Source organism: Sus scrofa, chromosome 1, assembly GCF_000003025.6.
Source record: "Sus scrofa isolate TJ Tabasco breed Duroc chromosome 1, Sscrofa11.1, whole genome shotgun sequence".
In the NCBI taxonomy this organism is placed as follows: domain Eukaryota; kingdom Metazoa; phylum Chordata; class Mammalia; order Artiodactyla; family Suidae; genus Sus; species Sus scrofa.
In genome coordinates, this window is record NC_010443.5 from 137,116,031 (window position 1) to 137,131,001 (window position 14,971).

At 41.3% G+C, this 14,971-nt stretch overlaps 1 protein-coding gene across 1 annotated transcript in view; it reads right to left on the minus strand.

The window, feature by feature from the left end:
* Positions 1 to 14,971, minus strand: part of FMN1 (formin 1) — a 467,180-nt gene that overhangs the window by 419,678 nt on the left and 32,531 nt on the right. Inside the window, 1 exon segment of the mRNA XM_021098316.1 lies at positions 2,599 to 4,569. Within this exon segment, the coding sequence (XP_020953975.1) occupies positions 2,599 to 4,438 (1,840 nt within the window). The 5' untranslated portion in view covers positions 4,439 to 4,569.

Below are 14,971 nucleotides of genomic sequence, written 5' to 3' on the forward strand. Positions count from 1 at the left end.
AACATGGGAGCAAGGTGGGAGCTGGAGTCAGATACAGGGCTGCTGTTGAGTGATGGTAAATGAGTGCTCCACCCCTTGTCCAGGCCACTGGGGACCATCTGGGGCCTCTGCTGGGATGCAGAGGGAGGAGAAATAAAGTAAAGGACCAAGGCAGCTAGAAGCAGGAAAATTCTCCCTGCGTAGCTTCCACCAGGAAGTCACAGAAGGTTCTGTGCAGGAAGTCACAGAAGGTTCTGGGATGTGATAAAGACTCGTGGCCACAAAAAAAGGGGAATTGAAGGGAGACAAGGCAAGGAGCCAGGAAGATAAGATACAGATTAAGGAGACAATCTGGAGCACTCCCTCCCTTCCAGCTTTTCAGAGGGATGATGATAAGACATAATATCTGGATGTCCTGCAGGAAGATCCCAGCAGAAGAGAGGTAACAGAGGCCTCTCCCGTTCCCATGTTTCCCCTTTCCTGTGGCTTCTTTTATAACGTTAGAAGCACAGGTGGTCCCCAGGCAAGGAGTCTGTGTAATTCTAATAGCTCCTAAAGTGCTATCACCATCCCAAAGGGGGGCTGGGGCAAAGTAAAGGGAATAGTTCTAAGCAGTTGTATGGCAAGGTCACAGGAAAGGGTGACCATCCACTAACCTTGCCCCTCAGTGGGTACAAGGTCAGTTACCATAGAAATTGAATGTTCTCTGAGCACCTGCTTTGACCCAGATGTGATAGAGCTTTTATAATACTGTTTGTTTATTTTTTTTCTTTTAAGAGAAAGAGGACAACAAAATTAAAAGATAATTCTAAATCAGGAGAAAAAAGATTTACTGAAGCTCAATGTATTTATTTAATGCAGTTTCTGGAGGAGCAGCACACACAGTCCTAGGATTTGGTGTGGATTCTAAAAAGAGCCTTCAGATTTGAGGTAGCTCTTGCATGTCCATGCCTTCAGAAGTTTCTAATAACTGCAGAGAGCTTCCTTTCCAAGTATTTCAAAGTCTCCAGCACTCACAGGGAGAAAGGATTTTCATCACCAGGGTTGTCTGATACATGATATAAACTCTACAATCCTATGACTTTTCTGATTAAGCAGTTTGGTTATATTAGGAAAGTAGCAAGTCTCATCAAATTAAAATCAGTACATTACAAGCACAAAATAAAAAGCATCTGCTACATTTTTAAAGATACATTTCCCTGGATCAATGATTTAGAGAAGTTAAAAAAACAAAGAAACATCGAGAGTTCAAATAAACTTAACCTTCTGAAATTCCTTTTTCCTAGATGGAGATTTTTATCCCAAAAATTGCACCTGATGTTTTCTCTAACCATGAAGAGACATGTATCATATTACACGCCTAGATGAAGCACTGACCATATGCTACGAAAGGATCAGCTGAAAAAGAACCTATTACCTACACAATGGCATACAAGACCCCGAGCATCTGGCTGCACTGGCCTGGAAAACGTGGTGAACACAGGAGTAGCATTTCTTACGCACTGTCTTTTTTGGTCTTATTGATTCCACTTACAGAACCACCAAAATTATTTTCACATAAACTTTTAAATCACATTAAACATACAAGCCAATTAGTTCGTTAGCACCTTTTGTCTAAGACATGATGTTATACCAGTAACAGTAGCAACCCATAAATAAAACATTTAAGAATAAGCATCACTTTGTGCTTGTTTGGGAAACAAACAACAACAACAAAAAAAAAAGAGTTCTAAAAAAAGAAAATCTGAACCAAGTTTCTTCAACTCAGAATGAATTCATCCCTATTCTAATTAAAAACAATTTTTTGCTGTAAAATAATGATGCTTATAAAAGTGATCAGTAAGGAGTTCCCGTTGTGGCGCAGTGGTTAACAAATCCGACTAGGAACCATGAGGTTGTGGGTTCAGTCCCTGCCCTTGCTCAGTGGGTTAATCATCTGGCGTTGCCGTGAGCTGTGGTGTAGGTTGCAGACGCGGCTCGGATCCCCCCGTTGCTGTGGCTCTGGTGTAGGCCGGCGGCTACAGCTCCAATTCGACCCCTAGCCTGGGAACCTCCATATGCCACGGGAGCAGCCCAAGAAATAGTAAAAGGACAAAAAAAAAAAAAAAAAAAAAAAAAAGTGATCACTAAAAAAACAAAAACCAAAAACCTCTAACAACAGATAGATGAGCAAAGTCATGGCATGCTTTTGCTCTTCTGCTTAGAGAATCCAATAAACTTAAGCTACCCCAGCAGCACAAACAGCAGAATTTAGATCAAGGGGCCAATTAGCATCAAAGGCAGCGACAAGTGGCTACTTTTCTCTGCCCAGTCCTATTTCCTTTCAGAGTCTTATGTTAAGCAACCACAGAGGCAGCTTTAGAATATGCCAAAATAAAAGAAAACAAAAAAAATCAAGAGACTTACTTCTGGAAGCAACCACACCCCTGACCCTGTCAGTCAACACCATCCTCGCCATCCCCACACTCTTTATACCACTCCCAGCTGTCCTGTTACAAATGAATTGACTAACGGCCCTAGGAATCTTGATTCACTGTTAATTAGTCAGTCTCTGAATAGTACGAGCAGACTGACTCCTCACCCAAGAACACATGGAAAGCATTTTAAAGCAGGACTAACCTGGAGGTGACCAGGGCTTCCGCTGAGCTGCGGTCTTCCTGGGCCCCAAGGTCTTTTCCAATGATTCCCCAGGCACCAACCGAGCTTGGTCCGCTCTGAGGGAGGTCGGGCTGGCTTTTTCAGTCTCCGTGACCTTTGTAGAAGATGGTGGCTCCAACGTGTCAGCAGAGGGGGTCCCTGAGAAAGCACCACTCTTTCTACCCAGAGAGTCATCAAGAGCGGCTTCCCTCTCGCCAGGCAGGGAAGGGAGCCGGAGGATCCTGTGATGTTGCCGAGGGCTGGGGAGGCTTGGAGAAGGAGGAGAGGGAACAGGTGACATCTGTTTGTGTGTACTGGACGGAAAGGATGAATTATTCAATACCAGGCCAAGAGCTGCCAGGGCTGTGGGGGGTGGCCTCTTCTCATCACCTCCAGGGTCTCCATCATGGGGCAGAGCCAGAAACAAGGTTTTGGGGCCACTCAGAAGTGGCCCAGCTCCCCTCTTGCCCCCAGTTTCTCTCGGGCCAAAGGGGAAGCCCAGCCTTTTCCCCTCGGTGGCATCATCTAATTTCTCACTCTCTATCACCTTGAGGAGGACCTTGTTCACAGCCCCCTCGGCGCTGGTGGGGCGACACTCCCTGGCCGATGGCTGCCATAACCTATCTCCTCGCTGTTCCTTGCCCTGACCCCTGGCACCCCAATCCCCAGCCTCAGGTCCCGGGAGGGTGAGCAAGTCTGCGCTAGGAATGAACTCAGCTTGGGCGGCTGGGCAGATGGCAACCCTTTCCTCAGCCTCAGGATGTGTTTGAACTACTCGCTGCACCTGAGCAGACAGATCCTGGACTCTGGCCACCACTTTGGAACCAGGCTTCTTTCTATAAGTCCGCTCAGTAGCCTTCTCTCTCCGGCCCCTCTCTGCTTCTGGATGTTTCTCAGGCTCCCTGTGACTTTCAGAGGAGCCTCTTTGCACACGTGCCAGCCCACAAGGGTCCCTCTTTGGCACCCCTGCACTATGGTCTCCTGTCTCTGTGGAGCTGCAGCCAGGAAATGGCCCTCCCTTTCCAAGCCCGGCGCCCTCAGAAGCCTTCGTGAAGCTCCCCACACCAGCGTCAGCATCCAGTGTCCCAGGGATCTCTGGGGTGCAACTCTCTTCCGTCTGCAGGGACGAGGAAAGCGCCTCAGTTGGGAGCAAGTTGCCTGTTTCCTCTAGGAGCCAAAGATGAGGGCTTGTTTGAGAAAGAGGAAGGGAGTCGCTGGAACAGAGATGGTGCTTCCCCATCTGAGGAGCTGACTCCTGACCCCCACGCCCCTTCCTTCTTGTCCTCTTCTGCAAGGAGCTCTGAGAGAGCGCCTCAAAGCTCTCTCCCCTTCCACCAAACCTCCGGGCCTTCTTGTTCCCGTGGGAGCTCCTCTTATGGAGACAGCCCACAGCAGGCTCTCCACGCCAGTCACCGGCACTCTGCAAACAGTCGTCCTCGGGGGCCAGGCTCACGGAGAGCTCCGGCAGCTTCCCGTCCTGGTTCCCCATCGTAATCCCCAGGATGTGGTCTGAGCTCAGTAGGTTGGCTAGCAGTCTCTCCCTCTCGGCTGTGAATTGGTACAGCTCAGTGAGAATGTCTTTGGTGGGAGTTGGCTTGAAAAAAATGTCACCAGGATGTTCATTCGGCTGCAGGCTGAGGCTGCTGATGTCTGACCCCTCCCTAACTTGGTAGCAGTTATGAAACCCTTTATTGGATCTGTCTAGAGTTACGGTGCCCTTGTACGAAAATCCTCTGACTTCCCCCTTCGGAAGATAGAAGCTGATGTAGCAGAGTTCGGTAATGGGCTTGCGCAATTGGAGGGTACAGTGAGTGCCTTCCATTATGCCTACCTAATTATTCATGCCTTGGAGATGCTGGTCTGTGGTCAGGCTTCCCAGGCTCTGGTGGTGGGGCATGTGATGGTGGCTACGCAGGGAAAGCAGCTGACAGTCATCTCCAGCAATGAGACTGCCTGTTAGAGGAACAGGGGGAGAAAGCGGCTTGTCTACCAGAATGAATGGATCACACGCTGATATAAATGAAAGCATAACCCAGATTTATCCTTCCTCTCTGGCTGACCTCAACCAACTCAAGGCATCAGCCTGGAGGTGGACTGCAACCTCTTCTCCCCCTCCCAGCCCACCCTTGTCTAGCAAAGCATTTCTATAGCTGAGAATGGGAAAGTGCACAAAAAGTCCTTTTTCACCACTTGGGGACTTAGTATAAACCCTAAGCAGTTCTCTTGACTTCTCAAGGCTTTAGTTTAGGTTCTTCTATAAAATAGAGTTAACATAATTCCCAGAAATCCTGAGAAAAGAGAACTTTCAGATCCTTAGAAAACCCAGCCATTTTAATAACTCATGTTTGGAATACTACTCTGCAAAAATGAGTCAAGCCTTTTTACTCTCCAAAGAAGTACCTTTGAATTAATTATCTATTTAACTTAAAGCAGTGTGGGTGTGGGGGGGAGATATAGGACACAAATTTGGAGTCTCTTCTGGACACAATTCATATATTATGGCAAAAGAGTAAAAAGGGAAATTTTTAAATTTTAAAATTTAAAGAAGTAACTGGGGAATCTTAACTAAGTTTTTTGTTCATTTTCTTACTTCTTGTCTATTTGAAGCCAGATGAAATGGCAGAGAAAGAGGAAAAGGCCATAAGCCACTGACAGCCCTGAATGAACTTTCAATGTCTTCACTATGAAGTGGTTTAACTGTCACACAGGCAGTGAAGGTGGCTGCTCCCTCATGTAATGTGAAGTATCCCGGGGGTGTCTCTGTGTTAAACATCCCTCCGTGCAAGCACGAGCTTAGAATTCTATATATGCTTCTTCATTTCTTAAATGAAGGTATAACCCAGACTTTCAAGCTTAAAACAAGTTCCTTGGGAAGAGTAATGCAATAACCACTTATTAACCACTGATATCTTTAGTGATGGTTCAGATCTTTTCTGAGTCTAAATGTAAAAATCTACATAAAAGTACATTTTGAGGGAAGGAACAGAGAAAGGAGGAAGATCTTTTAACTAGAGACTGCTTAAGGAAGGAAGCAGATGAAGATAGGAGTGATAAAATGAAGGTAAAAAGAAAAAAAAATGCAAACATATGGTCAACCCAAACTTTTCAGGCAAACTCAGGGTACTCAGAGCAAGGGTAAGAAGGACATGAAGGGGGGAGGCACAGAAGCAATGGGAGGCCAGCAGAGGCCTTGCTGCTTTCACAATTTCCTACAGGATTATTCTCATTCAACTAGTCATATCTCTCAAACTCTTCTAAAATGCTTATTCATGGCCTTTCCTAAAAGTGCACACATGTCTAGACACCTAATACTTGTTGGTACAAACTCATTTTGGAGGTGGTGTTTATTTGGGGGTGGTTTTATAACAACCAGTCCTTAAAGCAATTGCATACTGCCAATATCCACTATTTATCATGCTGAGCATCAAGAGTTAAATTTAGGAATTGTCAAAAAGCTGAAGTGAAGCTGTAGAAGTGCTATTTTAAGTTACGGGAATATGGGAGAAGCCTTGTTTTGCCTTCACACATCATTTTCCCCTAGTTCTTCCTACCTCCTCAATTTCCCTGGCTTCAGAGAAGTGTGTAATGTGGGAGGTGCGGAAGAGTTAAAGTTTCTTATAATCTGTTCAAAGTAGCAGCACAAAGTTGACGCCATGATTTCAAGTGAAAATACGATTGCTTATTCTAAAAGCCTATTCTCTAAGAGAGTGATTTTGAGATATTAAATATATATGTGTGTATATATTTTGTTACCTCATTTAATAAATGTCTTCTTTTTACAGGTGAAAAGTTAGAAATTCAGAGAGATCAAGGATCTTGTTCAAGGTCATATGTCTCAGAAGGAGAAAGTATCAAAACTAAGTCAGCCTCCTTTCCTGGATCTGTAGGTAAAGTGGCTCTTTATCTACTGCATTCTATTGATGAACTAGTTTTCCAAGAAATCTGAATAGAAGAGTCCCTTTATTTTGCCAGCTTGGTGCTAACCCATATTATTTCTTCAACCATGTCTCACATCTTGCTACTTTTACCACTCACTGGATAGTTTCAGCGTGTCTCATCAGACAAAATGCTATTCAGTAAGGTTGTTTCTTAAACAATATAATCTAGGGTCTGGGCATCAGAAATTCATTGCATCTGCATCTGCCAAGTAGAACCCAATAAAAATTCTAATACAGAACATAAAGGGTGGCTGACTTATATAAAGGTTATATCTTTTGTGAAGATTACAGACATAAAGTTCTCTATCATAGGGTTAACCAATTTTTTTCCTGGTACTTATAAATCTTGATTATGCACATGGAGAAAATGCCATGGTTAGGATTTTGTATGTTAGTCACAGTTGGGAAACTAAAGTCAAGCTTTAAATACAGGAGCACTCAGATACATACAACAAATACTGACAGACATAAAAGGAGAAATTGATGGGAATACAATAAGAGTAGGAGACTTTAACACCCACTCACATCAATGGACAGATCTGCTAGAGAGAAAATCATTAAGGCAAAAGAGTTCCTAACTGACACAATAGAAAGGTTAGACTTTAAAAGTTAGACATTTTCAGGACATTACATCCAAAAAACTCAGAATATATATTATTTTCAAGTGCACGTGGAACATTCTCAAGGACTGACCACATACTGGGACACAAAATTAACCTAAACAAATTTAAGAACATAGAAATTATTTCAAGTATCTTCTCTGACCACACTGGCATGAAACTAGAAGTCAACCATAGAAAAAGAAATGAGAAAAATAAATAAATAAATCAATGGAACCTAATCAAACTGACAAGCTTTTGCACAGCAAAGGAAACCATAAAAACAAAAGACAACTTAAAGAATGGGAGAAAATAGTTTCAAATGATTCAACTGACAAGAGCTTAATCTCTAAAACATACAAACAACTTATACAACTCAACAGCAACAGCAATAACAACTCTGTTGAAAAATGGGCAAAAGACCTACATAGGCAAAGATATACAGATGGCCAACAGGCACATGAAAAGATGCTCAACATCACTGATTATAAGAGAAATGCAAATCAATACTACAATTAGGTACCACCTCATACCTGTCGGAATGGCCATCATTAACAAGTCAACAAATAACAGCTGCTGGAGAGGGTGTGGATAAAAAGGTACCCTCCTTCACTGTTGTTGGGACTTTAAATTGGTACAACCACAATGGAAAACGGTATGGAGGTACCTCAGAAAACGAAATATAGAACTACCACATGACCCAGAAATCCCACTCCTGGGCATACATCCAGATAAAACTTTCATTGAAAAAGATAATGCACCCATATTGTTCACTTCAGCACTATTCACAATAGTCAAAATATGGAAACAACCTAAATGTCCACCAACAGATGAATGGATTAAGAAGATGTGGTATATATACACAATGGACTACTACTCAGCTATAAAAAAGAACAAAAGAATGCCATTTGCAGCAACATAGGTGAACTAGAGACTCTCATACCAAGTGAAGTAAGTCAGAAAGAGAAAGCCAAATACCATATGATATCACTTATATCTGGAATCTAATATACAGCACAAACAAACCTTCCTACAGAAAAGAAACAAACTCATGGACTTGGAGAACAGGCTTGTTGTTGCCAAGAGGGAGGCAGAGGCAGTGGGATGGACTGGCAGTTTGGGGTTAGTAGATGCAAACTATTGCATTTGGAGTGGATAAGCAATGAGATCTGCTGTATAGCACAGGGAACTATGTCTAGTCACTTGTGATGGAACATGGTGGGAGATAATCTGAAAAAAAGAATGTATGTATATATACATGTGTGTGTGAGAGAGAGAGAGACTGGGTCACCTTGTTGTACAGCAGAAATTCACAGAACATTTTAAATCAACTATAATAGAAAAAATAAAAATCTTACAAAAAATAAATAAAGTCAAGGTTTAGGAAATTATGAGATTGGATTTTATGGAGTTCCTATTATGGCACAGTGGAAACGAATCCAACAAGGAACCATGAGGTTGGGGGTTCGATCTGGCATTGCTGCGAGCTGTGGTATAGGCCACAGACATGGCTCAGATCTGGCGTTGCTGTGGCTGTGGTGTAGACCGGTGGCTACAGCTCCGATTAGACCCCAGCCCAGGAACCTCCATATGCCACGGGTGCAGCCTTAAAAAGACAAAAAGACAAAAAAAAAAAAAAAGAGAGAGAGAGAGAGATTGGATTTTATAGCAATAAAGCTGCAGTGCAAGGCATGAAGCTACTATTTTAAAAAAAACCATTCCATTTCCTTACCTCTTCTACTAGAAACTTCAATACAGAATGCTCTTTCTGATGTCCACATCTGGGGCCAGGGAGGGGCAGAACAAGAAATGAGAAAAAGAAACAGGGGTTCACCTCATGCTCTTGGGACAACATTTCCTCTGATCTGGGCTTGAGGAACAGTGGTGTGGTAAGGGACTGTACTGAACACAGGCTAAGGAGCTTGAACATCCCAGGAACCATGAAGAATCACTGAGGAATCCTAAGCAAGGCATACTGTTTATTTGTATTTGTATTATCGAATTATTGCTCCAGCAGCAAAGTAGAGACTAAATCAATAGGGTATAAGACTGTAGAGTCATAGGTCACTAAAAAACAGTTTTAGTATTTCAGAAAGAAGTGTAGCCAGAACCAGGGCAGTGGTAATGTAGCCAGACTTCTTAGAGTGGCCACTGGATGGCATATTCATGGGATAGCACCAAACAACAATGCAACAGCTCTAAAAATGGAACTGATAGTAAAAACACAACCAACAGAAGGCTCATTGGAACTTGCAGTCTGAACTATACCAGGTTGGCTGCCTGATAAAAGGAAAAAAAAAAAACCTCAGAATTTTTAATATTCAAAAAGTTCAAGATAGAACCAAAAACTACTCAGCATACAAAGAACCAGGAAGATCTCAACTCCCATGGGAAAATCAATCAACTGATGCCAACTCTGAGATGACACAGATGTTAAATTATCAGGTGTTTTTTTAAGTCTGATAAAGACGTAAAACAGCTGTAATAGAAATGCTCCAATGAGTAAGAGTTACCACTCTTGAAATAAGTGGAGAGAGATTTTTCTCAGAAAAGACACATTAGATACAAAAGACAGTCAAAGGGACATTTTTGAACTTAAAAATACAGTAATAAAAAACTCACTGCATAGGCTCAATAGCAGAATAGAGATGCACAGGAAAGGGTCAAAGAACCTGAAGACAGATCAATAGAAATTACCTAATCTGAACAACAAAGAGAGAGAAAATTGGAAAAGTAAATAATCAGAGCCTCAAGAACCCACAGTACAAAAAAAAATGGGAATAGTTATCTCACCAGAATCCTAGAAAGACAAGATAAAGAGCTATGTATAGAAAATATGTTTGAAAAAATAATGGTTGAAAACTTCCAAAATGTGGTGAAACACATACACCTACAGATTCAAGGAGCTCAGTGATCCCCAAGCAGAATATACCCAAATTAGTCTATTCCCAGTCAAACTACTGGAAACTAAAGACCAAAAAAAAAAAAAAAATCTTGAAAGCAGCCAGAGAAAATTGATGCATTACTTATAAAGAAATGACTTAAATGACCACAGATTTATCATCAGAAACCAGGGGGTCAAAATGAAATGGAGTGACTTTTTTAAATTATTGGAAGAAGAAAAAAAAAAAAAAGACCTGTGAACTCAGAATTTTATATCCAGTGAAAATATTATTTAAGAATGAAGGTAAGAAGTTCCCTCTGTGGCTTAGCAGTTAATGAACCTGACTAGGATCCATTAGGATACAGGTTCAATCCCTGGCCTCGCTCAGTGGGTTAAGGATCTGGCATTTCTGTGAGCTGTGGCATAGGTCGCAGACACAGCCTGGATCCTTCTGCTGTGACTGTGGTGTAAGTCAGCAGCTGTAGCTCCAATTCGACTCCTAGCCTAGGAACTTCCATATGTCGCAAGTACACCACCCCCCCCAAAAGAGAGGGTGAACCAAACACATTCTCAGGAAAAGTAAGAGAACTAGTTACTGACAGACCTGCTCTAACAAAATTGCTAATGGAAGCTCTTCAGACAGAAGAAAAAAGATACCAGAAAGAAGCTTGTAACATCAGGAATCAAGAAAGAGTAACAGAAATGGTAAACATCTGTGTAAATATAATATAGTTCTTCTCTTGAATTCGTTAAAAGATGTTTGACAGTTGAGAGCAAAAAATACAATACTGATTAGTGGAGTTGCAATGTGTGTACATATAATACACAATACAACTACAACATAAAAGAGAGTAGGTAATGAATGGGACCTAATGGTAAAGCAAAATAGTAATTTAGTTCTAAGTATAATGAGTCAGCATGTAAATTATAATCCCTAGAGAAAACACTAAAAAAAAAAAAAACCATGAGATATAATCAAAAATACAATTGGTATAATAAAGTGGAACAATAAATAAAACAATAAAAAGGAAATCAAAGTGAGGAACAAAACAAGGCAAAAACAAAAAAAAAAAACAAACAATACAATTGGTAAACCTAAATATAACCATGTCAATAACTACATTAAATATAGATGGGCTAAACACAACATTAAAAGACAAAGATTATCAAGATGCATATAACACAGAGTTAGTCATTGGCTTGGATAAAGTTATTCAAGAAGAGAATGCAGACTGAGAAAAGCAAAGTTTGCAGAGTATAGTATGGGGAACACAGATATTTAAGGAGTGAGTGGAAGGGAAAGAGATTTCAAAAGAGGCTGAGAAATAGGTAGTAAGATAATTCCTCATATTTTATTTTTTGTGATAATTTCTTTTTTCTTTTTCTTTTTTCTTTTTTTTTTTTTTTTTTTTTTTGCTTTTTAGAGCCACACCCTTGGCACATGGAGTTTCCCAGGCTAGGGGTCAAATCAGAGCTGTAGCTGCTGGCCTACACCACAGCCACAGCAATGCAGGATCTGATCCATGTCTACAACCTACATCACAGCTCATGGCAATGCTGGATCCTTAACTGACTGAGCAAGGCCAGGGATCGAACCCGCAGCCTCATAGTTCCTATTCAGACTTGTTTCTACTGCGCCATGCCAGGAACTCCGATTCCTCATATTTTATAACTGAGAAAATTAAAGTTCAATAGTCTAACTTCTTATTGTGCTTTTATTACAACTTTGTAAACCCTACATCTAAAATCTTTCAAACGGTGTATACAAACTGAGACCAGAACCCATGTCTTTAGAAGCTAATGTTAGAGTAAATAATCAGGCTTCCATAATACTGGCAAGACTTTCTTCTTCCTTTCTTTGAGAGTAAAAGGAGTCACACACCCAGGTGTAGCCTTAAATTCTTAGATTAAGCCTTATCCATCTTAAAGACCTTCTATAACTTTCCTTCTCTAATTTTCTTTGCTACATTTTCTTTTGCAGAGAAGTACTTTAAAAATAGTGAAAGTCAAAACCATGATGTCAAACCATCATGAAGGTCATTTCAACTAGGGATCAAACTGTAGAGTACAAAAGATGAAAAGTGTGACTTGGGGTTATAGAATGGGCCGTGGAGTTGGCCATGTGGTTTGTGGCAGAATACTTGGTAAAATTTAGTACCCATTAATTGAAAAAGAAAAGTGTCCCATTCTACAAATCCTGAAAAAAGTATTTTTAAAGTCACAGAGGTTTCTCTGCTTCCAAGATGAAATTCTATTCTACCAGTCTCTGAGGGTCCAAATCCAGAAGCAAATGTTGCTCTGATGTGCTCATAATTTCTGAGTTTCCAATGATCATATAAGCAAATAGACAAGGTACTCCTATGGAGTTCCCGTTGTGGCTCAATGGGTTAAAAACCCCACACAGCATCCAAGAGGATGTGGGTTTGTTCCCTGGCCTCGCTCAGTGGGTTAAGGATCTGGTGTTGCTGTGAGCTGTGGTGTAGGTCACAGATGCGGCCTGGATCTAGCTTTGCTGTGGCTATGGTGTAGGCTGGCAGCTGCAGCTCTAATTTGACCCCTAGCCTGGGAACTTCCATATGCCGCAGGTGCGGCCCTAAAAAGAAAAAGAAAGAGAAAGAGAGAGAAAGTAATCCTGGTACCTCTCTCTCTAGGCCTTATCATTTAACAAAAAATTTAAGAAAAAGAAATTATCTACAGTGGAAGGTAGGGATTGGGAATTACAATTTAATTGTAAGACAGAGCCAGTTAAAAAGAACAAGTTTCTCTCCTCAGTGCACAAAAATACAGGTTTTATACATGAGAAGCACAAAGATGATCAAACTTAACTTGAATTTGGCAATAACAGTGCATCTTAGATGAAACTTATGGAAAAAATAATATCATGTTTTCTGGCCCTGGGATGAGTTTTATAATCATTTGGACATCCAAATTTAAGATAGATTACTTCAAGGAAATACAACCATTTTTCAAACTTGCTTACCCATTCTCTTCCACAGTTTGAAATTATGTTTATCAAAATTTCATTGCATACATTGTCCACTATGGTCAATGAATTACCATGCTGCCTCTGAAGCATGGAATAACTGTCCATGGTTCTTCCCAAATCTCCCTCTCTCAACCAAAGACTCTCAACCAAAGACTGTCAGAATTCAGCCATCAGTCTAACTTCCCTGACAGTGTCTATATCTGGATAAATGTACCTCCATGTACTTTCTTCCTTCCAATTTCACATCCTTTGTTTCCAATCCACTAACTCAAAATACTACTTGGTGACACTTACTAGATGGCCAAGAAACTACAAAACCCCTACTCTTTGAAGAAGAAATAACTCTGCCCTGGGCAAATGAACCTCAACCTCAGCACTGTGGTGTGTTTCACATCAAAAGAAGGCTTCAAAACAGGGCAAACACTTCTCTGGGACAATCCATTAGCAAGTCAGAGTACACTGCTGAATCATCACACATATTTTCCATCTGAGAAACCAGAGGGAAAAAAAAACTCTAAGTCTTAGGAGAAAAAAAAAAAAAGCAAAGTAACAAGGAAAGCACTACGGAGTGAGGTTAAATACAATTCCATGCTGAGTTCACAGGACTATTTCAAGTGACATTGCCTCACTCTGCTTTGACTAAAAAGCAGCAGCTCTGCAGGAGCCACACACTAAATTATACATCTTAATTTGGTCTACCAAGTGACCTCCTCTGGTTGTGTTCCGTGTAAAAGCGCTTTGTTTCCTGGGAAGTCTTCATGTCTTTCATTTCCTCTCACAACCTCCAGGCTGACATTCTCTCCAAGACAACACTGCAACACTGCTGGGGTGATTTCTTCCTTGACTCTTTTTCCAATAAGCAAGTATGAGATTTTTACTCTACCCCAAATGGAAAGATCTGTTGTGCATCATCATAATAGCAAATTATTGCCTTTAGCAGAGCTCTTTAATGCTCATAACATATTTCATCAGTGCCTAAGATAAGACCCAAGAATTAGCTGTAGTCATTCTGTCTGCTTACTGCAGATTTCCTAATTGATTCTGGATCCAAAAAGCCAATGCAAAGCTTGTTTTTCTTAGCCACTGGCACAGTTACACCCTATGACTCCATCTGAGCCCTATATTGCTAAGACAGACAATATATAACTCCCATTTTTAAGTGGACGTTGCCCATTTGTCCATGCAGATTCATGCTCTAACCTCTGCACACCGCTCTAAGCACCGATAGGCTGATTCTTTTGGACTCAGTCACCATCATCCTGGCTTCTACTGGGTTTAGCCATTGGAAAATACTAGCAGCAGATCAGAAGGCAGACCCTGAGCCTGGAAAAAGGCTCAAGATACTTATCCCCGGCTCCCTCCCTCCCAGAATATGGTTTAGCAATAGGTGCGTCCTCTACTAATGAAGACCATAGCTCCTTGTGGGGAGCCTTCCCCCAGCATGAGTTACTTCTTCTGGGTACCAGTTACTACTCCCTCTCATTGCTCATTCAGGCCTAGGTAGCTTTGAATTCTGCCTTTCATGTGTGATTTTGAACACATTAGTGCCTGCCTGTCTTCTTCCCACCCCCTCTAGGATGGAGCTCAGTGTTACTATTCTTCAGATAGAAGATGTAAACACAAACATGGGTCTGTAATAGCTTTCTAGCTCTCCTCCCCATGGAAGGATGTTTCTTCAAAGAATCTAAACACTGTGGGAGTATAGGAGTAACAGCTAAATTACTATAATACAAAGCAGGAAGAGACCCATTCTACAGACATTAAACAAAAAATCTGAGAAGGTCAAAGAGAGAGTACAATATTTGTAGAATCGGAAAATTCTTCAGGAAAAGTATTTGAAACAATCCCTCACCTAAACGGTAAAATCTCAACAGGCAGAGGTTAAGAAAGGAGAATTCTAAGAGGAGGAGCATTATACAAGACTGGGAAATTTGCTAACATGTACAAA